This window comes from Monodelphis domestica, chromosome 1 (assembly GCF_027887165.1).
Source record: "Monodelphis domestica isolate mMonDom1 chromosome 1, mMonDom1.pri, whole genome shotgun sequence".
Classification (NCBI taxonomy): Eukaryota; Metazoa; Chordata; class Mammalia; order Didelphimorphia; family Didelphidae; genus Monodelphis; species Monodelphis domestica.
The window spans coordinates 569,158,954-569,186,105 of NC_077227.1; the positions used below are offsets into that span (position 1 = coordinate 569,158,954).

The following is a 27,152-nucleotide window of genomic DNA, read 5'->3' on the forward strand; positions in this document are numbered from 1 at the left end:
GGGACCTTGCCTATGGCTACACAAATGGCAGAGAGACATTTTGAACCTACTGACTCTGAGCTTGCCATTTATTCCATTGATCCACTCTTCATGAAATGGAATATTGGACTTGTCTCCAAGTCTCCCTTTGGGTCATAAATAGAACTGAAACTCAAACCCAGGTCCCATTTTTTTCCCCAGCAGTAGTCTTACTTGCCTTTCCTCAACCCTTCTTTTACTCCTGCTGATGATCTCTTGAATGATCTTTCTCTAGGTTTTTGTGTAATTGCTCTCTGCAAAGTTGTCTTCCTACCTGGCCAGCCACTCCTCGGGATCTTTTTTTCTGGATTTTCATCCTTGTCATATACTCTTTCTTTTTGTTTTTAACCCTTACCTTCCATCATAGAAAGAACACTGTGTCCTGGTTCCAAAGCAGAAGAGTAGGAAGGGCCAGGCAATGGGGGCTAAGTGACTTGCCGGGGGTCTGAGCCCAAATTGAAATCCAGGGCTTCTTGTCTCTAGGCTTGGCTTTCAATCCACTGAACTATCTATGTGCCCCCCTTGTCACACATTCTTAGAAGTGGGTGGCTCCCGCCCCAGCGCTTTGCTAGGACCTCATCTTTTTTCCTTTTTATACCACTTGGCGATGGCATGAATTCCTGTAGGTTCTGTGGTCATCTCTATGCAGAGATAATGGCCCCGTCTTGTTAGTCAGCCTTACACTCTCTCTTGAGTTCTGGGCCCTCCATCACTACTTTCTTTTTGGATTACCCTAACTGGATGTTCTTTAGGCATCCCAGGCTTAAAGTGTCCGAAACAGAACTCAGCCCCCCCCCAGCCCCCCACCCCGCCTCTTCGCTGTTATTGTCCAGACCACTGCCATTCTCCTGGCCCCAAAGTTCAGATTATCCTCAATTCTTCATTTATTGCATGTCTGTTAACATATTTGTCATTGTTACTTTCACAAAATCTCTTCTATATCCCCTAATTTCTACAGACCGCTCTTGTTTAGGCTGTATAGTTAGAAATTCTTGAACCCCAAAAACTACATTATGCAAAATTCTTTTCTGTATAATGAATTCTTTTCCCTTTTCCTGCCTCCTTGCGATTGTATTTAAGTGGGCTGTAACTCCTTCAACGCTCTCTTTAACCTGCAACTGGGCTGAGTCCAGGCAGTTCTTTTGCTTTAGTTATTATTAGTTAACACACAATATTTAGATATTGAATATTAATTTTAAAACCCACAAGACCCTCATCACCTCTTACTAGCCTATTGTAATAGCCACTGAACTGGTCTCCCTGTAGTATTAATAATAACAATAGCCAAAGCTAGGATTCACGTAGAATTTTAAGATTTGTAAAATGCTTGACAGATATATAATTTTACCTGTGTGGAAGGCATTTTTATTATCCCTATTTACAGATGAGAAAACTGAGGCAAAGATCGAGTGACTTGCCAACGGTCACACAGTGTCTGATATGGGATTTGAACTCAGGTTTTTCAGAATTTAGGTCCATCCTCAACTCTCTTCCTACTCCATTCATCTTCTATTGAGCTGTGATTTTCCTAAAACACAGGTCTTGCCTACCTCACCTTTTATTTAAAATAATAAACAATAAATGTCAGTGATTTCCTGTTAACTTCAGAATCAAATTGAAAGGGATTCATCATTTAAAGCTCTTCACCACTTGACCCCTTTCCTCCATTCTGGTCTTTTCACACTTTACTCCCTCATATGTAATCTACAATCCAGCCTCATTGACTTACAGTTCCTTGAACATGATTTTCTATTTCCCACCCCGATACCTTTGCACTGGCCATCCCTCATGCCTGGAATGCTCTTCTTTTTAGCCTCTGCCTCTTAGTTTCTCGGGCTTCCATCAGCTCAAATCCTACCTTTTCTCGGAGAGCTTCTCTTGAAGTTTTCTTCCATCTCCTCTGTATAGGTCTTAAATGTGCCTATTTATTTATTCCCTCACGGTCTCCCCCATTTGAATTGTAATCTCCTTAATAATGAAGACTCCTCTTGTTTTTCTTTGTATCCTCAACACAGCCTATTGCACATAGAAAACAAATAATAATAATCATTATAGATTGTTACTGTTTATAAAGCATTTGAAGGTAGTTAGATGGTACAGTGAATGAGTACTGAGTCAGAAGACCTGAATTCAAATCTGACCTTAGACCCTTTCTAGCTGTGTTACCCTAGATAAGTTACTTTATATCTCTCTGCTTCCATGTCTTTACCTGCAAAATGGGAATACTAATACCCCCAGGGGCTGTTATGAGCATCAAATAAAGCAAAATTCATAAAGCACTTAACACAGTATTAGGCACAGAGTAGATGCTCTATACATGCTACTTATTATTTTTGTTTACCAAGTCCTTTACATGTTATTTTGTTTCTTAAAATAATTCTGTGAGTTAGTTGCTATTATTAATGCCATTTTACAGGTGTGAAAAACTGAGCCTGAGAAGGAGGTGAAGTGACTTTCCCAGGGTCACGTAGCCAGAAGTATTTGAGGCAGGATCTTTGAACTCTGCTCTTTGAACATTCTGGTGAAGCCTTCTCCATAAACCTCAGGACCTCTCACCCAGAGTCTCGGGTTCCTGCCTGGTTTCCTTGCAGGTGGCTAGTGGGGGTAGGTAGAGCTGAAGGAGGTGGGGGGTGCGATCCCTGAGGAGGAGCTTGTTCTCCCTGCCAAGTCTGGAGCCCTCCCTGTAAAGCAGCCGCTAGCTGCCGGGCTGCCAGGTCTCGCATGGAGCCCAGCCCTCAGCCTTGCCCTGCTCAGAAACAAGCTCCCGGGAGGGAGGCACCATTAAAGGAGATTTATTTGTTTTCTTTTTGTAAGTTCATGCTTCCTGTTGCCTTTTTATAGTTTGGAAAATTACAGATGGTTGTTACAAAAGTAATGAGCTGAATGCTCCGAATTACTTTGGGACACACGTCAGGGAAATTTCTCAGTTTGGTTTTCTTAAGAGCAAATGGTTCAGTGGTGCTCAGAGAGGCAGGGTGGTGCCAGCAATCCATGGAAAGAGCTCTGGACTGTAAAAATGGAGACTTGAACCCAGGCCTCCAGTCCCCAGAAGTCCTTGCTCACTTCCCAGAATGCTTTGTAATCACACTGAATTCTCACCTGGGCGAGATCACAAATTATTATTTAAAGGCGTTCTCCGCCTACTGAGGCTCTCTTCCTGTTTCCGCTTGCAAGCAGAGGGGTCTCTTAAATGATGTAGGTGAGGTTGTGAATGGGCTCTCTGGGCCTAGACACGTGCTTTTCTTACTTGTATATTCTTAATTTCTCAACCTTTAATAAACCTCTAAAAATATAATACTCCTTGCAGAGAGAAACTAATTTTTACCTGCCACAGTTCAGCCCTTAAATTTTAACTGTTACAGGACCTGCAGCCAGAGGACCTGTATTCAAATCCTCATTCTGCCACTTAGTTAATATAAGCCACTTGAGGCAAGTTATGCACCTCCTGAAAAAATGGGATTGGACTAGATGACTTCAAAGGTCTCTGTGAATCTTGAATCTGTGATCCTATGCATAACTTGTAGCCTGGAGGCAGCTAGGTGGTACAATGGACAGTGCACCAGGTCTGGAGTCAGGCAGACTCCTTTTCCTGAGTTCAAATCTGGCCTTAGACACTTCCTAACTTGGGACCTTGGGCAAGTCATTTAACCCTGTTTGCCTCAGTTTCCTTATCTGTAAAAGGAACTGGAGAAGGAAATGGCAAATGACTTCAGTATCTTTGCCAGGCCAAATGGGATCACGGAGAGTCAGACATAACTGAAATGGAAGAATGACAATAAAAACTTTTCATTAGGAAAAAAGGCAGTGAAAGATGAAGAACTGGAATCTGAGAGGGAGCATGGTTTAGAGCAGGGGTTCTCAGGTATTTCTGGACTTGGGACCCCTTTAACCTCTTAAAAATCATTGGGATTAAGATGAACAAAAGTCATGCTACAAAAGATTAGTCTTTCTCCTTGAACTTCAGAGCCTCCTTGGTAGCATTTATGGGATGGTGCTTTAAGAGAGAATGGTTAGGGGACTGCTGGGTGGCTCAGTGGATTGAGAGCCAAGCCTGGAGATGGGAGATCCTTGGTTCAAATTGGGCCTCTGACACTTTTTAGCCTTGTGACTCTGGATCAGTCACTTAACCTTCATTGCCTAACCTTTGCCACCCTGTTCTTCTGCCTTGGGACCAATAGACAGGGCTGATTCTAAGATAGAATGGTCAGCACTTGTAGACTGTAAACACCTAGAGGGTAGAGTGTTCTCTTTCTTGTTTTGGGGTCCCCAGGACTTAGAACTGAGTGGCACCTAACGGGTGTTTAATATAAGCCTGGAGCATGCGGTTCTCACCTGAAGTCCGTTTCAGGAGAGGCTGAGGCTAGTGGATCACTGGAATTCAGGAGTTTACAGCTGCAGTAGGGCTAAATCAGGTATGAATATAATGAGCCTCTGTGATCAGGGGACCACACTAGGCTGCCTAAGGAGGGACAAACTGGTCCAGGTTGGAACAGGAGCGGGTCAAAGCTTGTGTGCCTACCAGCAATGGGAGTCCATAGAGATAGAGAGATTGTATTTAAAAAATGACAGAAGAGAATTACATTATTCATGTTGCCCTGCCCTGAAAGAGTGGGGTGATTGCTTATGTAAACACATATACGAAGAGTCCCCAAAATAGCTTAAAACTTCACCAAGACACTTAGAATTCTGTCTCCATTTGATAAAAATGAAACAAATTTGGGGCTTTGCGTGCAACAGTCTACAAGTGTTGGATGCTGACATTTCTTCTTAACCGTAGCCTTTTCAGAGGTTTATCCTACTGGTGATTTTATCTTGGCTCACCAATTCTTTTTAAAAATAAAAGCCTTTTTGTTTAGAATCCATTTCTTTCTTTCTTTTTTTTTTTAAATTCAGATTCCTTGTGTTTCTACGGTACCAGAGTTATTATAGCTACCCTCTGCTGACCTACCTGGAGTACCCAATTCTCATTGCCCAAGGTAATCATTCTCTTTTGAGGGTTTGGGAAGGTGGGAGTGTGGAGCAGGGATGAGACCTAGGAATTGCCTGCGAGAAAACTTCCTCTAAAAATTCAGAATGACTCCTGCTCTGCACATTTTAGTCTTAAAGAATTGCTGAGGACACTGGAATCTTTCAGTGATTTGCCTGGGTGACATAGTTAGTGTGTATTAGAGGTGAGCCTTGAACTCGTGTCTCTCAATTCCACTGTGACTGGCTGCCTCTCTAACTGTTGCCCCCTGTTTTAAATATTATTCCTTTGTCTCCTTTCTCACCTCTAACTAAGCTTTTCTCTTTCAGATGTCATCCTCTTACTATGTGTTTTTCATTACAATGGAAATATAAAGCAGGCCATCCCATATATTGCCGTGTATCCTTTTTGTATCTTCAAAAATCCCAAATTACAATGGCATTTATTATTTATTAGTAATATGTAAATTGTTGATTGTATAAGTAAACTGTATGTTACATTGCTTCCTTAGTGAGAGAGGAGGGCAAAGAGGGAAGGAGAGAATCAGAGACTGAAAATTGAAAAATAAAGAGAATGTTAATAATTATTTTTACATGATCGGGGAAATTTTTTTTTAAGTGAAAAAAACAGTATGTGAATTGTTGTCAGGAGTATCAGAGAACTTTTTTACAGGGTAGAATTTAGAAGTTTTCTCCACTGATGCTCACTGAACAGAGCAGAGATGGGCTGGTACACAAAACGCAAACCAACATGAAATGTGGCCTGGGATTTTAGTGGTTTAGGAGTCAGGTCAAGGATTGTGTATATGCCTTTTTGGAGATGAGATTGCCCATGTGCGGTGCTTCCTACCACAAGTTTGGGTCCTTCTCCCTCCAGCATAGATAGAAACCTTTTCGGCTTTACCAAATGGTTTCACGAGTCTCTTGGCCACGTCAAGTCTTCACCTGGCGACTGACAGTTTGGTTGAGTATCTCTGAAGTGACCTTGGCTGCCCTTCAGGGAGTGTCCTTCCCCAGGGTCTGTCATCAAGCCTGCGCTCAAAAGTTTTCCCAGCTTGGGAGAACTTGCCAGAGCTTGTGTTTTGCTGGGATAGCTTTTGAGCCGAAGACTTTAGTTGAAGATGTGTATTATAGAGCATGCCAGAAGTCTAAAGGGATGCTGCCCTTATTGAAAATGCTGTTTTGGCTGTTTTGCAGTGAAGGTCTGTTTCTGCATAAATCCTAGAGAAACGTCATCCATTACTAAAAAACAGTGCTTTACAACTTTATTAGCTTAAGCGAGAAGTTTTTAATTTTTTTTGAGGTTGTCATGGAACCCCTTTGGTAGATGTCTTAATGAGGCCTGTGGACCTCTTTTCTCTTTTTTCTTAATAGAATTTATCTACAAGTGTCTCAGTCACTCCCTCCCCTCCGTGCATCATAAAAGGCATCTTCTGAAATACAGAAATGTATATATAAATTATGTCTTTCATATTTTGATTTTTCAATTCATTCTCTGGAGGTAACATGGAGGTAATTTATTCCATAAGTATTAGATTTTCAGCTGTGTATGATGTCCTCTTGGTTCTACTCATTTCACTGTTCATTATCCTGTGTAGTTCTTTCCAATTTTTTAAATTAGCCTGCTGATTGTTTCTTATGGTGCATGGATCTCTTTTCAGGATAATAATTTTAAATGCTTAAAATAAGTACTCAGGATTACAAAGGAAATCAGTTATGGTGAAATACAATCATCAGAAAGTTTGTGGACCTCAGGTTAAGACCTCGCCTTTGTTTAAATTATTTCATGGATGACAGAGAAAAAAACAGCATAAGAGTTGTCACTGGATGTAGGGCAGGGAAAGTAAGAAAAGATGAGATGTTCTGGCTACCTGCTTGCCTCAGTTTCCTCATCTGCAAAATGGGGATAATAATAGTGCTTATCTCCCAATGTTATTGTGAGGATCAAATGAGATAATAATCATAAAGCATTTCTCATGGTGCCTGATACACAGTGGTCCCTATAAAAAAAAAGCTAGCAATTAACTATTATTATAATTGATCAGCAGTGACACTGAACCTGAATGGTTGCCACACTTTAAACTGAGCAAGATAGGGAAGACCCAAGTCTTGATTAAATGTATAGTTTTCCTGGTTCTGCTCACTCATTTTGTATTAATTCATTTAAATCTTTTTCCATGTTTCTCGGTAGTAATATTTCTTTTAACAGTAATATTTCATTACATTCATGGATGACAGTTTGAGCATCTACTTTGTTTTCAGTTCTTGGCCACTACAAAAAGATCTGCAATAAATATTTTGGTGTATATGGGACCTTTTTGCCATTTGACTTCCATTGAGTTAGATGCTTAGCAGTGGAATCTCTGGGTCAGAGGGTATGGATATACTAATCCCTTTTTTTGAATAGTTAACAAATTGGTTTTTAGAATGGCTGTACCAACTCACAGCTGCATCAGTAATGCATCCACAATCCCCTCAGCATCAGCTATTTATTTTCGTCTCATGATCACTGCCAATTTGGGAGGCAAGACCTAAAACCTCAAGGTTGATGTGGTCTTTTGTTTCTTTTATTATGAGTGCTTTGGGAACATTCTTTCATAGAGCTGTTATGTTTGTAGTTCTTTGGAGAACTGTTTGTTCCTCCCTTCTGACTCCTTATCTTTCTGGAGAATGAGTTAGCACTCTTTCTACTCGATGAGGCTGTCTTACTTCCCCATATGGAGTTTATAATCCTGCCAGGGATCATAGGATCAGAGCTTTCTAGCTGGAAGGGAGCTCAGAAGCCATTAGTCCACTGCCATTCCCCATTTTCCAGTTGAGAAACAGGAGGCTCAGGAAGGCTGATTTCCTTGCCCAAGGTTGCACAGGTGGTGATAAGTAGAGGCAGGATTTGAGCCAAAGACCTCTGACTCCAGAGCAAATGCTCTTTCCACTGTTTCATCCTGCCTCCTGATCCCTCTATGGAATTTATATTTTAGAAGAGTATTGGAAACAGAATACACAACAGCAGTTTATTTTGGCTTGAAGGGGCAGTTGGGGCAGTGGATAGAGCACCCAGCCTGGAGTCAGAAAGACTCATCTTCCCGAGTTCAAATTCAGCTTCAGACATATACTTTCTTTACGATCCTGGGCAAGCCACTTAACCCTGTTAACTTCCATTTCCTCATCTGTAAAATGAGCTGGAGAAGGAAATGGCAAACCACTCCAGTATCTTGGCCGAGATGGAGTGCCAGTGGGACCACAAAGAGTTGGACATGCCTGAAATGAATGAACAATTTGGTCTAAAAAGTGAAAATTCTCGATTGGAGGATCTGGGGTGTTTTCATCAAGTTCTCTTTCTGTGCCAGGCACTGTGCTAAGCCCCAGGGATACAAAGTCAAAGTGAAAACAGCAGTCCCCCCTCTCAAGGGGGAGATGCACATAAATAGGGATGGAAAGGACCAATACAAAGCAGATACAAGGTCATCTTCAAGGGGAAGGGGTCCTCTGGGAAGACAAATACCAAAAAGGTGTGTAATAAATGTGCTCTCTCCTTCCTCCCCCTCCCATTTATTTATTCACTTAGGGAGCTGATACTGTAATAGGAATTCAGTATATATTGGGAAGTGGTGGCCAAGAAAGGGAGCTTTGTCAAGGCAGTGGCAGAGATTGTGAGAGGAGATCCATTGGCCAGTAGATTGTCATGCCCTTTCCAGTGCCATGTGAGACTCGATTATTGCTGGTAGAGCGGTCGGCTTAGCCTTAGTGCTGGCGCAAACCATATGTTGCTGTTATGTAATTTAACACTCTGACAGATTTCTGGGTGGATGGTACCTCTTGACTCTTCAGAAGTGGATAATCGATTTGGCAATGGTAAGTTTTTCTTAATACTGAGCATCTCCTATTAAATACATGGATATGATGAGTCCTTTGAAAAATATTAAGTTCAATACAGATGCTAAGAATGGTTGTTCTTGTCATTTATTTTGTCAATGTCAATCATGTCAAATGTTTGCCAAATGCTCCCACCTCGGGTTATTTTTTAAACATTATGGTGCTTTTGAAGCATTACAGATTCATCCTTAATAGAAATGGTGTCATTGGTACTTGGTATGGGCCAAACTAGGTTTTAACATAGCCACTATTTCAAAATATAATTTTTCAAGGTATTGCACTTAAAAATTCTCAAATTCTTAGAATACAGTTTATTCCAATTAAGAACAGATAGGACAATGCCATCCTTTTTTTTTTTTTAAACTCTTACCTTCTGTCTTAGATCAATACTGTGTATTGGTTCTAAGGCAGAAGAGTGTTAAGGGCTAGGCAATGGGGGTTTAGTGACTTGCCCAAGGTCACACAGCTAAGAAGTGTCTTAGATCAGATTTGAACCTCCTTTCTCTGTACTCTCAATCCACTGAGCCCCCAGATGCCTTAGATCATTCTAATAGGTTTCAATGTAATTCTGGTCATCAAAGCCCATGCTTATTGGCAGAGAATAAATTATGTAGGGAACATAAAATGGGGCCAGTAAATAGTTATCAGGATATGGCTTCATAATTCCTATTAAGGGCCAAGGTTTGCAGGTTTTTCTCAATAGTTCTAAAATATTAGCTTCTAAAATTGTTTTTTAAATTATATTTTAAGATCTTTCAGTAAACAAAAATATTGAAATACACAAATAAGTGCAAAAGAAACTGAATAAGATTGTCAGTCATTTTATATACAATTGAAAATTATTTTATGTATACTGTTTAAATATTTATGTAAACAAAAGAGTAATAAACTCATCCTTTTGAACTTTTCTGTGTATGTAGCTGAGCTTTGTCACTACTACTGTGTAATTGCTGTGGATATTATTGTTTTGCTTTTGCTTTCTTCACTTTACATCACATACAAGTCTTCCCCCTACTTTTTTGGTCTAAGTCTGTGATTCCATCTGTACTGGCAACTTGTGGGCCTTAATGAGAGTTGCCCAAGGGCCCTGAGTAGTTAATCAACAAACATTTATTATTATTTTTTGATAGTTATTTATTTATTTTATTTTTCCCCAATTACATGTAAAAACAGTTTCCAACATTTTTCAAAGACTTTCAAGTCTTGGATCTCCCCTACCCCCCTTGAAATGGTAAGTAATATCATATAGATTTTACACGTCCAGTCATGTAAACACTTTTCCATATCGAAAGAAAACTCAAATAAAAAAATTAAGAAGTAAAAAAGTTTCCTTTGGGGTTAAATTCAGACTCCATCAGCTCTTTTTCTCTCAAAGTAGGTGGCATTTTTTTTTATCATGAGTCCTTTATCATGATTTTTGGATCATTGTATTGCTGAGAATAGCCAAATTATTCATAGTTGTTCCATGTGTACAGTGTTCTCCTGATTCTGCTTATTTCATTCAGAAGTGGATAGGCATTTATTAAGCACTTACTGTTTATTGGGATGGGCTGTAGGGGAAATTCAAAGTCCCCTTTGAGATTTCTTTTTATTTAGGACAACAATATATGCACATATGTGTACATACAAGAAGGTAATTTTTTTGAGGAGGGATGCTATCACTTAAGAATGGATCAGGATAGGTCTTCTATAGGAATCAGCTGATAGGAACTAACTGTCCGAAGTAGGAGTGAGGAGCAAGCAAAGCAGGACTTGAAGGTGTCTTTCAGACGCCAAGGCTGGGAACTTTGTGTTACGTGCCACAGTGCCTCACAAGGCTTCTCCCATTTCTTTGAGTCCTTCCCATTTTCTGTTGCTTACAGTGTAATGATAGCACATTACATTTACCATAGTTTGTTTCAGTGAATGCATGGTTTGCCTCCAGTTTTTTGACCATTACAAATCCTTTAGCTACATTAATCATTTAGGGTTTATAAAGTATTTTTCCTCACAACTTTGTGTGTTGGTAGAGCAAATATTAATCCTGTTTAACAGTCAAGGCATCTGGGGCTCTGTAACTTTTTGAGTCACAAAACTAGAATGTGTCAGAGGAAGGCACTAATCCATGTCTTCCTGTTTTGAACCTAGTATGCTGTCCAGTAGACCAGACTGTTGATTTCATGTATAGGACCTGTCGGTAGACAATGATGGAATAGTAAAAAATATTTTCTTCCCTTGAGATAGTCTGGCAATTTACTCTGGGCAAAAGTGTCACTTTGGGAAACTGTCCTTAAACACTGATCCAATTCTGGAAGAAAAGCGATTGAGGCCACTATATTGGTAAGATACTCCCATCCCCTCCTCACCATACTCAAGGACTCTGGGTTGTTTGTTGACAGTATGTTTGCTCACTCTTGGGTAGACTTTGGCACCACTTGAAAAATGACTTTGTTGTTTCTCTGCTGTTTCTTCCTTCTCCTTTCTCTTTTGATTTTCACTAATATGCAGTGGGGCAGCTGGGTAGTACAATGGAAAGAGCTCTCAGTCTAGAGTCTGGAGGATCCCTGTTCAGTTCTGGTCTTAGACACTTCCTAGCTCTGTGACCCTGAACAGGTCTCTTAACCCTAATTGCCTAGCCCTTGCCACTCTTCTGTCTTAGAATTGATCCTGAGACAGAAGGTAAGAGTTAAAAAAAAAAAAAAGGATAATATGCAGGACTTAGATTGACTAATCATAAATGTCCCATCCTGTTCTAATAGTACATGATAAATTTCAGCCTAATCCTAGACAAAATGTCAATTATTTTTAACTAATGTACTAGTGGGGAAATCAAGAAGGAACCAAAGTTTTGTTTTTTTTTTAAACCCTTACCTTCCGTCTTGGAGTCAATACTGTGTATTGGCTCCAAGGCAGAAGAGTGGTAAGGGCTAGGCAATGGGGGTCAAGTGACTTGCCCAGGGTCACACAGCTAGGAAGTGGCTGAGGCCAGATTTGAACCTAGGACCTCCCATCTCTAGGCCTGACTCTCAATCCACTGAGCTACCCAGCTGCCCCCAGGAACCAAAGTTTTGACAGATACTTGAGACAGAGGGAACAGATAAAAGGTAGCACCACTTCTCCCTCCTGGAGTCAGAGCTTCAGTCTCTTTTCTTTAGTTGATGTATTCTGTAATTCCCCTTCTAGTATATCTTAGATGGTTGAGTCTTCAGTAAAGCAAAAATAACTATTTATTGGGTAAAGGGTTGAGGTATAAACAAGGATAGAGGAAACAGGAAGTCCCTGACTATTTCCCTTCTACAGATGGTTTCAGGGGGTTTGAAGTACAAGTCTTTGTGGACTCAAGATGTTGATATTTCTTGTCTCAGAGATATGGTTTGGTGAATCTTCTGCAGGATAGGCTATTGCCTTCCCCTAAGGGAAAAAGTCTCTATCCTAATAACATAACAGATGAATAGTCTGGATCTTCTATTTCTCAACAAAGGATTTAGTGGATATAGATTGTCTTCTCAGTAAGGATTTTGTTCCTTCCCTCTTCAAGCCAAGGAGAGAAGAACTCCTCAGTTCTTCAACTGCTCCACCTTTTAACTTGGCTGGAATGTTCCATTCCCATCTCCCGATGGCAGCAGAGTTCCATCTCATCTTTTCCTGAGATAGCTTTTCAAAATCCAGTCTTTTAATTCATTTTGGCATTTCCTTCTTCCACACTAAGTGAATCAGGAATTAGCGATATACTCGAGAACATTATTTTCTTAACCTTATTTGACTCAGTGGAATTTGAAGCAAGGTAGAAAAAATCTTATATGTGGAATCTGGAGACCTAGTTTCTTGTATCGTCTTGGACAAGTCACTTCTGACATCTACAATTGCTTTTCAGTTCCTGTCCCAATTGGCTATCCTCCTTGCCTGGAAAACAGACACTCCTACTTCACCTCCACATTTTTGAATCCTTATACTTGAAGGCTCGGTCCAATTGCCCCCTTCTGCCATCTAGATGCCTTTCTTTATCCTCGCAGCTGGCTGTTCATGCCTCTCCCTCCCCCTATATTTATCTTCTTTTAGTATATCTATTTCAGTACATACCATCATCCCCTTTGAAGGCAGGAACTTGTCTTTGTAACACAAAGCTAGTTGTGTTCATTGACTGTTGGCTGATTGAATAGTGTGGCTATAAGCAACTTTCTTGGTAGAACCCTCTGAAGTAATGCAGGAAATGAATTTAAGCAGCACTGTGTAATGTGAGCTGTCTTTATTTTAAGCCCTTGGGTAGGTGCTCCTGGGGTCTTGTTACCCCTTCCTCAACAGCAGCACAGGTGTAGTAGAACATCCCTGTGAGTTGTTGGCCTCATCGCTCCCACTCCTGCTGAAGAGCTGGCCAATCTTCTTTCTGGTAATGCATCTCTCCAGACCTTGCTAGACGGTGTGTTTTGCAATCTGTACCTGAAGTTCTTCTGGTCTGTTAAGACCTTTCAAACTTGGTGTTTTGCTGGGATGATGGTCTTTGAGAACCCAATCAATGAGAGCATCAACAAAGGCTAGAATAAGTGCTTTCCATCCATAATCAGAACTGAAATGAGTAATTTTGGCCCCAGGGTAGCATTATGCCTGGGGTAAGCACAGTCAGATTAACTTTAGGACTCATGATGTGAAAACAATGCCAGATGTAATTAAGAGATTCATTTGAACAAGAGGGAGAATTGGTTATTGCAGTGACTGCCTTCTGCCCTACGTTTGCATGCCCTGCCAAGATCCACTTGCCTTGACTGGCAAGGTGACCATCTCCCTATGCCTTGGTGAGTGCCACAGAAATAATGCCTTTCTCTTACATTGATTTCCCAAAGTAGGAGCCCTGGGTTTTTGTCATTTTGGGGTATTACTGCCCTGTGTATGTGGGCAAGTTCAGAACTCTGGGCCTCATGAAGTCTATCTAGGGAAGTGGCTGGGAAGAGGAATTGTGGGGTGGAATGAAGTTACTGGATTTTCAGCTAGAGGATCTGGAGCAGAGGGGCTACCATTAGGTTGCTATTTCTCATTTTCCACATTAAAAACAAAAACAACTGAGTTTTAAACCTTGGTCACCCAATTCCAGAAAAGCTGGGTTTAAGAATTTTGCCCCTGGCCACCTCTAGCTTTCTCTAGTTTTGCTAAGTTTTAAAAGACATCCATTTAATTGGTCAATCCCAAGTGCCTGCTATGGGCTAGCCCCTGTCCTGGGCAGGGGATACTCAATCGGTTCCAAAGAAGCTTTTATTCCACAGCATTTTTAGATTAAACCACACAGAGGTTCTGTCCTCACAATTTGTCTGTCATTGGAAAAGAAATTTGGGCTCTCAGGCTTGTTTGGCTGTTGGCAACAAACTAGCTCTTGACTGTGACTGTTTCCCCCCTTTTTTTTTCTGGAACAGAATTTGTGCACCTTTATTAGTGCTGCCAGCAAGTTTGCCCAGCTCCAGTACCTGTGGGAGGCAAAGGATTCTGGAGCAGTGAGTGCCCTGACCTGGAGCATGTCTGCCTACACTTGTGCAAGTACGGAAGGGAAGGGAAAAATAATGTGCTGCTAAATTTGGTGGTCTCATGAATGCACTAATAGCATAACAACAATATTGATGTGATAACATTATTACTATATGATCTGCAAAGTGCTTTTATATGTATCTCATCTTATTGGATCCTAACAACCACCCTGGGAAGTAGTTGCCTTATTACCTATTTTACAGATGAGAAAAATTTGAGGCTCAGAAAACGGAGAGGTTAAGTGACTTGCCCAGGGACATATAGTTAGTAAGCAGTAGCTGAGGTGAGGGGGATTTGAACCCATGGCTCCCTGACCCAAGGTCCAGCACTACACAAGGCTGCCTCTTATTCATGTACTGTCTAGAACATGAATTTGTTCATGTACTATTCATGTATTATTATTTAATAATAGATTTCTGTCTAGAAGTAAAACTCAGCTGTAAGAGAGCTTTGGGCTCAGGGTATAGAATGGCTATGATCCCTGTGTAAGAACTCCCTGCCCTCCTCCCCTCAAATGGCACTTTGATTTTCCTCAAAATCTACTTTTGTATAAAGTAATATATGTTGCATATTAATATATATTTATTAAGTGCTGGAATACAATCTACCTTGTTGCCTAAAAGAACAGGAACTTTGGGCTTTTGCATGATTCAATAAGCACTCTAATGAGATAGTACTGAAGCTCTAACAATATTTTCCTTTTCTAGAATATTAACTTTGATTGCTGTTGAGTCGTTTACAGTTGTGCCCAACTCTGTGACCCTATTTGGGGTTTTCTTGGCAAAGATTCTGTAGTGCTTTGCCATTTCTAGCTCATTTTACAGATGAGGAAATTGAGACAAATAGGGTTAAGTGACTTGCCTAGGGACATACAGCTAATTAGCGTCAGGGCTGCATTTGAACTCAGTCTTCTTGACGCCAGGCCTGGTGCTTTCTCCATTGTGCCACCTAAATGCCTCATTAACTAGGATTAGGTCAACATAAAAAAGTACTTATTAAAGGGATAGTTTTTCATTTTGAAAATAGGCCTGATTTGGTTCCAAAACTTCCTCCACTTAGCTATCTATTTGGGGAAGAAATGAGTACCGCTAGATGCATCTTAGCACTCATGAATTTCTTCCATATGGTCCAAACCCAGAAGTGTTTCAGGGTCAAAAGTGATTTAGGAAAATTCTGTTCTGCAGGATTTTGTTTTCTGGCAACAAGGAGATAGAATGGTTTTAGAACATTCTTCCCTCCAAAGATCTGGCCCATTGTTAATTGTCCTCTGCCATTTCTCTGAATGGCGTCATGAAATTTTCATGAAATTTGGTTTGTCTTTGGCTGAGTGTTACTTTAGAGAATCAAGATGGGATAAGAATTAGAACCTGGGGCTAGGTTAGTTAGACTCTTGTTGTCAACACTAATACTTGTATATTACAGGATTGCTGAATTAAGTGAACACAACGTTAGAACACTTTAGAAATTGTCAAGTAAATAACTGCCCAGAAATGACTACTGCTAGAACATTATATTCAGAAAAATTTGTGATTTGGGTCATTTATAATCTGTTTGAAGGCAGAGCCCAGATTTTATACTTTCTGTAATGTTAGCCCAGTGCTGGGTACACCATGATGATAACTTACATTTCAGTGGGGCCCCAAGAGTTTACAGGGTGGTTTCCAAATTTTACTCCTGTGAAGGATCCAGAGTAAACATTATCTCCATTTTGTAGATGATGAAACAGAGATTTTTGACTTCTTGCTCAAGGACACATAGCTTTTAAGGAGTGGAACCAGGGTTCAAATTCAGGTCAAAAAACTCCAAGTCAGGCATTCTCTTTCTTCTGCTTTAGACTGCCTGGTTAGTTGGGTGATCAGTAATCATTTATTGGATGAATGATGTTGAATTGGAGATGAAGTTGGAGACTAAAGTTAAGATATGAAGATGAGCCAGCCATGATATGATGGGAAAAGTGTTGGCGTTGGCATCAGTGGCCTGTGGATTTAGCTATGGGGACTTTGTGGAACTCATATCCCCCCATCTGGACCTGTTTCCTCCATCTTTAAAATGGTCTAAGGCACTTCATAAAGCATTATACCATTTATACCACACAGCTGTTTTTAAAAATTACTTTTCTGGTCTCTTTAATGACTGTCATGATTGAGAAATAGAAACTTTCCAATGTCATTAAACTGGAGGGTAATAAGCAAATAGAAATTCTCACTCCATTACCTCCCTGGGCAATGGACTTTAAGGTACTGTCTCTGAGGAGATAAATAATTTAAATATTCTTCCAAGAGACTGTAATTTCATTGATGTGGAGGGCTTCTTCCATCAATGTACCCTTTCTCTGCCTTATTTGATAATTTTTAAGTTCCTGTGGCCTCCTGTGACTAATCTTTTGGTGAAGCTACTGGCAGCCTTCCTAGGTTGGTAGGACCCGCCAGAACTTACAGTCGTGGAGAAGGGTCATCCCTGCACCATACCAGAAAGGCATCGATCAGAGAATGAAATATGATCATTAAATGGAAGAGTTCCTTTCAAATGTTCTTTAAGTCTACTCATTGCATGTGGGTATTAAATGAAAGTTGCTTCCCAATTGCTTTAAAATATCATGCAGAAAAAATTGGATAGAATGTGGGACTGGGAATCCTGAAGCCCTGGATTCAAATCTCATCTCTGACACTTTGAAGCTCTGTGACTATAAGGAAATAACTTGACATCTCAGAGTCATAGGGTCCTTATCTGTAAAATGAGGATAATACTTATTCTTAATAACTCTCCAGGATGTTGTGAGGCTCACATGAGCTTTCGGAGAGCTATATCAGTGTCAGCTGTTAAGATTTTAACCGCAAATTTATCTTCTGAAAAATGGGGGAAGGGTACAACTGTTCAGATTACATTTCTAAGGTCCTTTGAACCTTTCTGCTGAACATTCAGAGTGAATTTTAATCATGTCATTCTTAGTGTAACATGTACATTATAATAAATATTGCAAAGATAGGAAAATAACTCTGACTACTTTCACTTATAGCAAGAGTAATAACAACTTTAATGACCACTCAGGATCTTATGGGTAAGTAAACTTATGGGTAAGCATTTCTCTCTCTCGTCCCTCTCCAAGCCTCCTTCTCCTTGATACACACTTACCTTTTATGTCACAATAACACACACATAACACATCTGAAATATACTCTTTCCCTCCCTGCATGTGAACAACTCTCCCTGGTGTTTGTTAGCTCACTCGAGTCTGTTGTATAATTTAAAACTGTGAGTAAATGAGTAAAACATAAGTAAACTGTGATCGCTTTTCCTTGGTCTCAGGCAGCTGCTATTGGGGCTGTGAACTTTAATCAGTTTATATATTAAAAGGCCAGATGGAGAAGGCTGTGCCCCCAGCTAAAGATATGATCTCTTGCAATCCCCTTTTTCATTGCAAAATGAGAGGATTTCCTAGATTGTCTTAAAGGTCCCTGCCAGCCCTTAACTCCTGTGTCCTCCTCAGGGAAGTGTGTAACTTTGCTGAAAGAAGAGAATGAGAGCTTGGGCCATCCAATTTCTTCTTCCTCCTCCTCCCCCTGTGGAATGTGTTCTCTGGCATATAATAAAGGGTTAGCAGCATGGTGATGCACTAGATTTGAGATCAGAGAACTCAAGTGAATCTCTGCTCTCTCTCCTCTTTATTTCAACCCTAGACAAGTAGCTTCACCTCTAGGTCTATTTTCTTATGTGTGGAATGAGTTTGGACTTTCTACTCTCTAATATTCTTTATAGCTTTGACATTCTGAATTCTGTTCTAAGCTCCTTTCTGCTCTAGGTCCTGTGAAGTCACAGTGACTGAGAGGGAGAGAAGAGCTCTTTTCAGGATGATTATTCCCTCAATTACTGTTGTTCAGTATCCTGATGATTTTTATGTCTTTTGGTTAATTCTTCATAAATGACTTCCTTGGATTTGGGACCCACAAATGCTTAGTTCACAATAAAATGAAAAAGGGAAAAACTGTTGTGGTTGATAATTGAGCTGAAATTATATTTCCTTAAGTATTTATGGAATAAACGAGAAGTAGTAGTACAGGTTTTGTCATTAAGGACATGTCAGGAAACGAGGGAGAACAGAGAACCCAAGTATGGCACTAGTACTTATGAAATATTAGGAGAACCAAAGGCGGCTTCCCAGGTCATTGAGAGATGATTCTAACAGAAAGACCAAGAGCAAATTGAAGTCAATGAAGTACCCCCCACCACACACAAAGCCATTTAGAATATTTATTCCTTAGAAATTCACCATTATTGACATCCATTGTAGCCCAGTGGGCTGAGTTTAAGCAGCCAGTTTCTTCTCAGCTAAAGGTTTTATAGATGTCATTGATCTTTAAGGATGCATGTTTTGATCCTGTTGATATATATTATATCTGGTGATTATTAAATCTGGGCACTAACCTCTGGTCCCTAAACATTTAGCAAAAATCTTACTTTTATAGGACTTTAAGGTTTGCAAAACACTTTACATATTGCCTTATTTGATACTCACAAAATTCCTATGAGGTAAGTACTATTGTACTCCCTGTGAGGAAATGGATTCAGAGAGGTCAAGTGACTCATCCAAGGGCACACTGAATAACTGAAGTAGAATCTGAACTCAGGTCTTCTAAGTTCAACATTCTATAATTTATATATATTACAATATAGATAACATCATATATATTTATATTACAAAAAAGGAAACTGAGGACCAAAGAGTGAGCATCACAAATTAATGTAAGTTTTGTGACTTTTTTTGTGACTATCTGTGTGCTAGGTGAACAATGGCTTAGGAATGTTTAAAATCTAACATTAAAGTGAGGCCTCTTTTAACTCATATGCTTTTAAAAGCATCCACACCCTCTAGAGTAAAAAGTCAGAGGAATTGAATCCTCTTGAAGCGTCCACATTTGAAAACCAAAAATGTTTTCAACTTAAGATAATGTGATATTTATTTTGAAAATTTGTGGTTCTGAATTGCATCCAAGTCAGGGCTACTGGCTATAGATGACTCAATAAAGCCACTCCGACTGGCTGATCCTGTGATGGCTCAGCCATTATAGCATGACTGTTCATTTCCCTGGGCATGTGCAAGCTTGGTTTAATAAACGATTTGGTTTTTCAATTTTAAACTGTTAATAGTTTATATTATTTTTATATTTCAGTTCTTGTCCGTTTCCTGATCATGCTGGCTCTAAATATATGGGTAACAGCTACAATACTTCGCTACAGGAAGACAACTACAAAGGATGAGTAACTGAGCATCCTCACAGAGCAAATTACTCAAACTGGAACAAAAGCGAATTAACTTATTTTCTCCAGCAGAAGACTGATGTAAAGTTGTTTGGATTTTAAAATCAGTATGATAATGGAAGTGTGACAACTTTATTATCTAATCACATTTTTCTACTTTTCAGCTTGAAGCTACAAAGCATGTGCTGTTCCATTTCCCCTGAGGGACAAGAGGTTGCACAGGAATTGTATCCCAGAGATTTAAGAGCCAGAAGGGAGCTTATTGGTCTAGTCCAGATCTCTCATTTTACTGATAGAGAAACTGAGGCACAGAGAAGAAAGAGTTATGATTAAGGTAGTAGCTTAACTCCTTGGCTGGTAGAACTCTTTGGTTCTTCTTTCTAATGAAGCACTTTAATTGTATAAATTGTTATTAAAAATCTCACTGTGCCCTGGTCAGTTCCTAAAGGATAATGAAATTACAGTTGCAACACGGCAATCTCACAATGGTGCCTGGTTTCACATAAGGTTTCCATTATTTGAATGAACACTTGAAACATTTCACTGGATTTTGAAATTAATGCAGCTGGGCAAGACCAATTTCAGTTTTTAAAAAATAAATACATGCACACAAGATTTAAGTGGAAGGGACCTTTCATTTCACAACCTAGAAAAGGTTATAATCAAAGATATAGAATGAATAGGGAATTTATTGATCCCATGGTTCAGGGGAAGACTGGCCCAAAGGGTAGAATCAGTATTAGAATATAGGCAATATGAAATTACAAGGGCATTCATGACAAAGATTCAAACATAAGCTTTCTACTATCCATTGCTGCCATTTGGACATGGTTATATCTTTCCTTCTTATTTAACCCTATAATTAACTCAGATGGGAATGGGGCATGTTTTTCATTACAACTATATTGCTTTTAACTATTTGTATACAAATTTGGTTAAAAAAGTTTAAATTTAATTAGCATGTAAAATAAACATTCATACTTTGAACACTGGCCAGTCTTAATACTTTTGTGTCTTTGGAGGGAGGGTTCATGACATATATTAAGGATCTGCATAGATATACTATAAATTTCATTACTCATCTAGATAATGTCTTCTGGCTCTAGATAGGATTGTCTTCTTGGAGACAGACATACAGTCAACCAAGTGGTGTTTTTTGAGCCTTTGGCAAATCTTTGGGAGATTTGAGGAGAATTCTGTAATTGGTAGCTTTTAAAATTTGATTAGTTGTCAGCCCTTTCAGAATAGTATGGTGAGACCAAAAAAAAAAAAAGTGAGCGAGAGAGAGAGAGAGAGAGAGAGAGAAAATATGCTATATCTTAAACAGGTGAAATAGCATTCTTTGTTTATTCTGACCTTAATTAAATCATGATGCTATTATTTATATTAAAAACTACTTCTCCCCTGCAGGCAAATTGTACATATTTTGTAATCACAAAATAGTCTATGAGCGAATTCTTTCTAGTTGGATTTCTATTGTATGAGTCAAGGGTTACTGTTACCTAGCAGAAGAAATAATGAGTCACTATAGTGGGGACTTAAGGAGGGTCTTTGGCCATTATCAAAACAAAATCCAAATAACAGTCACATACAAATCTCCGAACCACAAATGGACAGGAAGGAGAAAAAAAAAAACCACTGGAAATTAAAGAATCATAGAGCTTAAAAGGATCTCAGAGGTCTTTCATTTTATAAATGAGGAAACAGATCCAGGCAAGTTAAGTGACTTACTCAGAGTGTCATGGTAAAGTGTTAGAGGTAGAACCTGGGTCTTCTGACTCCACAGATAGTGCTTTCCAGTGTGCCATGGTGCCAAGTATATGAAGACACAGTGCTAAATAACTGATAATCTGTGATAATCTTATACAGGATGTTACAAAAGTCAGTATATTTTTAAGTTAGTATGGTTTGCAAAGCAAGTGCTTTAATCAAATCACCCTGGGAATCTCTGTGGTCTAAGTGAGGAACCTAAGGAGAAGTGAAATGATTTGCCTATGGTCACACAAATGAAAAGGAGGCATGTCTGAATTTAGTTACTATCGAATTGATGCCTTTAGGGATTTATCATCATAGAAATATATCTAGCTACCTTTGTGATTTTAAGAAAAGGAACCACTTTAATCCAAATTAAGGAATTCTAGAACCTGGAACCCCTCTGTTTATTTCTGACCAAGCTCCCTTTCCCTGTTCTCATTAATTTCATATATGACAGATTTCCAGTATTTTGAGTATATTAAAGACAAGACAAAACAACCAGTAAAATGCCTGGTCATAAGGACAGATGACAAATTCTGATTTATATTTTTCCATGTGTCTCCCAGGCACAGTCCTAGGTTTTATTACCTAAGTTAGAAGCATGTCTGCTACACCCATCTTTCACTGAAGGAAAATTCCTGTGGTAAGCTTTAAGAAGCTGAAACATTCCAGAATTATACTTTCACAGGAAAAGTATGAAAATGCATACTTATCAATTCCTTTTATTTAATTTTCTTTTCAAAAGCAGGCATAGGATACAATCACAATACTACAAAGATGCGACAAAAGTTTTCAAAAGTGAAATTCGAGGGCTATGTTTTTTTTGGTTTGGTGTTTAGAAGGGGAAAAATAAAGGTATCAGATCAAATATTTGTGTAATGATTATAATTCATTCAAAACAATTCCCAATAAAATTCATAGCTGAGGGGCAAAAGGACAGGGCCAAACCCCTTAGCATAACATCTCAGTGCTTCTTCAAAGTGCTTTACAAAACATTCTACAGTATCTTCACAAAACAGGTGGGGATTTAGGGAGGTCCAAAAACTGCAAAAATCCCAAGGCAAGAGCGAGGAGCCAAATGCTGGTAGCCAAACTAATTTATAAATTCAGATGTACCTGGACCAGTGCACCCTGGGCATGCAAAATCTTTATAGAACCCACTATTTAAGTAAATCTCAATTTAAAAAAAAATCAATGAATTGGTTATACTTATCTCCTCTACAAGGATAGCAGAAGTCTTGATAATCACCAGCACCATTTTTTCCTAAAATGTACCTTGGCTACACATTTTATGCTTGTTAAGGATTTTTAAGTTAGATATTGTCATAAAAGTTGCATTACTCAGGACATTTAAGACTACTATGGCTCAGCTTTTATATAGGCTCCCCTTTATTTTTTATTTGTTGGTGTGCCTATTATTCATCAGTTGATTCTAGCCTCCTTTACTTTCTGATGGATAAAAGAATATGCTAATTTGGTGCATACTTTAGATTTGATCTACAGATAAAAATTATATTGATATGATTCCTTTCCTACCTAGCCTTTCCTGATTCCTATGTCCATGGGAACTATTTGTGTCTATAATAGAAGTCTTGTCTAAAGAAATACACCAGGCAATCTTTGAACTTTAAAATATTTTTAAATTTTAAAAATCTTTAAAAATCTTTTTTGTCTGAATAGCTTAAAAGGGATTAATACACATAGTGCTTAATCTGGGCACTGCCCAGGACAGTAAGAAAATGGAGATGGACACAACTAGGTATATATGCTAAGGGAATGCCATACTGCTGGAAAGAGAACATTTGGATAGGTATATGCATGCAAAAAGCATGATGTAAGGTTATAAAGGGGGAAATGGTAAATTCTTACCCAAAGGTGGAATCATAATTAGGGAAAAAGTAATTTGTCAATTGTTTGGGAAACCAACCTTATAAACCTCTACGTTGTCAATAAAATGAAATCTAGAAAATCTCCATGGGAGAGAAGTTTTTTTCTTTGCGAATTGTCTAATTTTCAGAAACTTTACATTTCCCCCCTGTATAGAAGAGATGTCATGATTCTTCATATTCTCAATTATTTACATTTTCCAAAATTTGCTTAACACCCACTTTTGCTTTCTATATTGAAATATTTCAATTACCATGTGTAAACTTAAAACTATTTCACCTTAAAACAGTTTATTTAAAAATATATATATTTATATATACTCTCCAATTCAGAATAATAGGATAGAACTTCCCACAATGTAACAAAATCTTTATATAAAATATTTATGCATTCAGTCTCATTTAAACAAGTCTAATGAATGGAAATATTTACTCTATATAAATTTTATATATTTTTTTCACACTTTAAAAACATGCTGTGCTTTAAAACTAGATTGCAACAAACCAAACGATACTTGAAAATGAAGTGGCATGCACATTCTAGTTTTAAGGATCCACAGCCAACATGAAAGAGTGCAGATTCCATAAATCAATTTTGTTAAAGGTGAGAGGAAGGGGGCAAAGGAAGAGAAGAGAATTTAGTTTTCATACATTGATGAGCTAAAAGGCCACACTCTTAAGCTTTCATGATAGTGTTTTAGAACTGTTCCTAATTTTCCAAACATTTCTATATTTTCCCTAGAGAAAGGAACAATGAAATGTCTATTTCCTTCATTGAAATGTTAGATAATGTAGTTTAATTATCACACTATCATATATACACTCTCCCTGTATGCATACACATATATATATATACTATATATATATACTATATATATATACACACACACATACATAGAGACCAATAAAAGGCTACATAATTTCTTTACTCAGTATTTTAAACATTGTAGCATACTGTAGTTGTATAAAACATGCAATTTTCTGGGATGGTGATGAATACAACACGAATGAACCCTCATAAAATATATATTTTATACAGGATTGATTTTTTAAAAAATAAATTTAGTGCTTCTAGGCCCTTTCTTCCCAGGATCAGTTCTCATTAGCACACAACTGAAATAACACACATAGCCATGTCCTTGAGAATGGTATATAAAACTTTTCAGATACATCTACAGTATTTTTTCATTTTTTAAAAAGTTTGTGATAACTCTTGAATACTTATATTGTATGTGAAAATGTAAAAGATAGTCACAAATGACACTCCCCACCCCAATAAAAATAAAATTGAGCCAGGATACAAACAAGGCAAAATAAAGCTTCATAGCACTTAATAAGGGTAATATGAAGTCACTGAATAATACTGAGGTTTGTAAAAAGGGCTGGATGAAAAATTACCAGGACATATTGAAGTTATGTTAGTTCTTACACTATCAATTGTTGTTTCTGGTAACCAATGCTTTTCTTGCCCCCCCTCCCCCCAATCCCATTCACTATACATTCAAAACAGGCTGACATTGCTATAACTGTTATTTGTAAAAATAATGCTCTATTTTTTTCCACAAAGCAATTTGTATTCTAAGAGCTGGCAAACTTTTTTTCCCCTTATCATTTTACATACAGAGAGTGGGCTGAGACTTAGCAGTACAGGAAGGGAGGTGGAAGTAAGGGACTTAAATTAAGGCATTCAAATGGCAAAGTAGGGTTGCCCATCATGAAGCGATATTAAATTGATATGATTAATTTCAAAGTTTACATTAACTGCTCAAACACATTGACATGCAGCTTTTGGGGATATATATGAATGAGTAATATCAACTTTAACATTATGGCTTTGTACAAGTGCATAGTTGCAACTGCAATAAGTAATGATATCTGATCGATGTGTATAAAAAATAAAGTGGAAAGTCTTAAAAATCCTCTTGCAGTATTACAGTACTACATATATACACACACACACACACACACACAGTATAATGGTCACTTCTTAAGGATGCAGTCTGTTCCACTACAGTAGGTTCTTTCCCAATCCTCAGTTCTTCTGGTAACCTTAAGATGCTGGTGAAATCTCTCCAGTGAAGCTGAAAGATAATTGCTTTTATTTCAACTCTTCCCAGTCCTCTTGTGAAGTGTAGTGTTGTCCAATAGAGTTTTGTAGAACAAGACTTTGGAGGAGTGGGATCCCTACAGTATCTTTATTCTGTTACCACTGATTCTTGGCTTAATCAGTCACAGTAAAAGATCTGAGGAAATCTCTCTGAGATTAGTGATTTATGTTGCAACCCTCCCAAAAGTAAACCACTGATTTATATATACATATACATATATATACACACACATTATACATGTGTCTGTATGTCATTATATATATATATGCATGTATGTGTGTGTATACATCATATATATAGCATTCTCTCAGGAAAATATAGCTTCTTTCTTTCATTTAATAAATTTGGGCTATCACATTTCAGTCTTGTTCATAACAGCAAGAAAATGATCACCATGGATAGTGACTGCATTCACAGAAGGCAGTTAGCTGGGGAAAAAAAAATAAAAAAAGATTGTCATTATCAGGAACTACCTTGTCAAACTAATGTGACCTCTAAATTCTTGTGAGCCCACTAATTGAAGAGATTCTAGCACACAACTATATGTATACCTTCTTTAAAAAAGTATAACTTACCATCAATGGTCATAATTCTCATTTTCATAATGCCACTCAATGCTAACATAACACATTATAGAGTGATGCAGTGCTGTGGATTCATGTGGTGGCAACAATGGGTTTGAAAAATTTATTCTGGCAACACAAGCTATATTAGTGTTAACTAATCAATATAAAAATATACTTCAAAATAAACCAGAGGGGGAGCTGAGAGACTCAGTGGATTGAGAGCCAGGCCTAGAGGCAGGAAGTCCAAGGTTCAAATCTGGACTCAGACACTTCCCAGCTGTGTGACCCTGGGCAGGTCACTTAAACCCCATTGCCTAGCCCATACCACTTTTCCACCTTGAAACCAAATCACAACAGTGATTCTAAGATGGAAGGTAAGGGTTAAAAAAAAATAATGTATGGGAAAATAGCCCAATTTTAATCAATCTATGTATAATTTTGACAATATATGGTTACTGTAAAATTAGTACTAGTTCTTCCAAACTATGCAGCAGCTGAAAAGATAATATGACAGTTATTTCCTTTTAGACATAGTACTGATTATTTGAGTACTTTATATTTCCACGACAGCAATCCGAACAATCAGCATTACTGCTTGAATTATTCTCCAAGTATAGAATTAGAAAATAAGCCAGCAAACACTTCACACCACTACAAAATAAGCCAAGACAGAAAAGGGTATTTCATAGCATTATCAAGAAATGGAAAGCTCTTGCAGTTTCAACTTTGCAGGTCTGAAGAAAAGGGGAGAGGCAAAACATGCTATTTTCACAGATGGACTCAACAGCAAATAGAAGGAAACAATTTTACTTGCCCCTTCAAAGGAACTTATTTGGAATGGCAGGAGTTCTTGAATTACTTTCTTTTTTAGAGATTCTACTCCAAATTGCCATGCCAAATACACTGAAATTTGTCAAATATATCTGTATATGATTTGACTTTTAAATTTGATGCCAAAAATGCAAATGAAATATTTTCTGAAATTTAACTCTTTAAAACTTTTAAATAGTATTGGAAAAAAAAAAGATTAGGGAATATAAAAGCCCAAATCCAAACCACATGCTCTAGGAAGAAAGGAAACCATCCATTTCTCATTTGAATTACCCCATTCATTTCTTCAGAAATCAAAAACATCGTCATCATCATCATCATCATCATCATCACCACCATCATCATCAATATCATCAAATGACCAATCCCAGTCCTTAAAAGCCAAATCAAGCAATCTGCAACAG

General features: G+C 38.3%; 2 protein-coding genes across 9 annotated transcripts in view; one reads left to right on the top strand and one right to left on the bottom strand.

Moving 5' to 3' along the window:
* SLC66A3 (solute carrier family 66 member 3) overlaps positions 1-20,593 on the top strand; it is a 36,801-nt gene extending 16,208 nt beyond the window's left edge. Inside the window, exons 2-7 of the mRNA XM_001381613.4 lie at positions 4,912-4,994; positions 5,314-5,383; positions 8,778-8,835; positions 14,238-14,358; positions 17,363-17,404; positions 19,515-20,593. Coding sequence (XP_001381650.1) covers positions 4,912-4,994; positions 5,314-5,383; positions 8,778-8,835; positions 14,238-14,358; positions 17,363-17,404; positions 19,515-19,606 — 466 coding nt within the window. The 3' untranslated portion in view covers positions 19,607-20,593. The remainder of the gene's footprint in view (positions 1-4,911; positions 4,995-5,313; positions 5,384-8,777; positions 8,836-14,237; positions 14,359-17,362; positions 17,405-19,514) is intronic.
* Positions 20,594-22,063: 1,470 nt separating this feature from the next.
* Positions 22,064-27,152, bottom strand: part of ROCK2 (Rho associated coiled-coil containing protein kinase 2) — a 199,142-nt gene continuing 194,053 nt past the window's right edge. For 5 of the 8 annotated variants that reach the window (XM_001381617.5, XM_007476249.3, XM_007476252.3 and 2 more), the window contains 2 exons: positions 27,022-27,143; positions 22,064-25,779 (listed from right to left, as the gene is read on the bottom strand). In XM_001381617.5, the coding sequence (XP_001381654.3) occupies positions 27,035-27,143 (109 nt within the window). In that variant the 3' untranslated portion in view covers positions 22,064-25,779; positions 27,022-27,034. The remainder of the gene's footprint in view (positions 25,780-27,021; positions 27,144-27,152) is intronic. The other 3 variants (XM_056813427.1, XM_007476251.3, XM_056813426.1) reach the window with 1 other exon arrangement.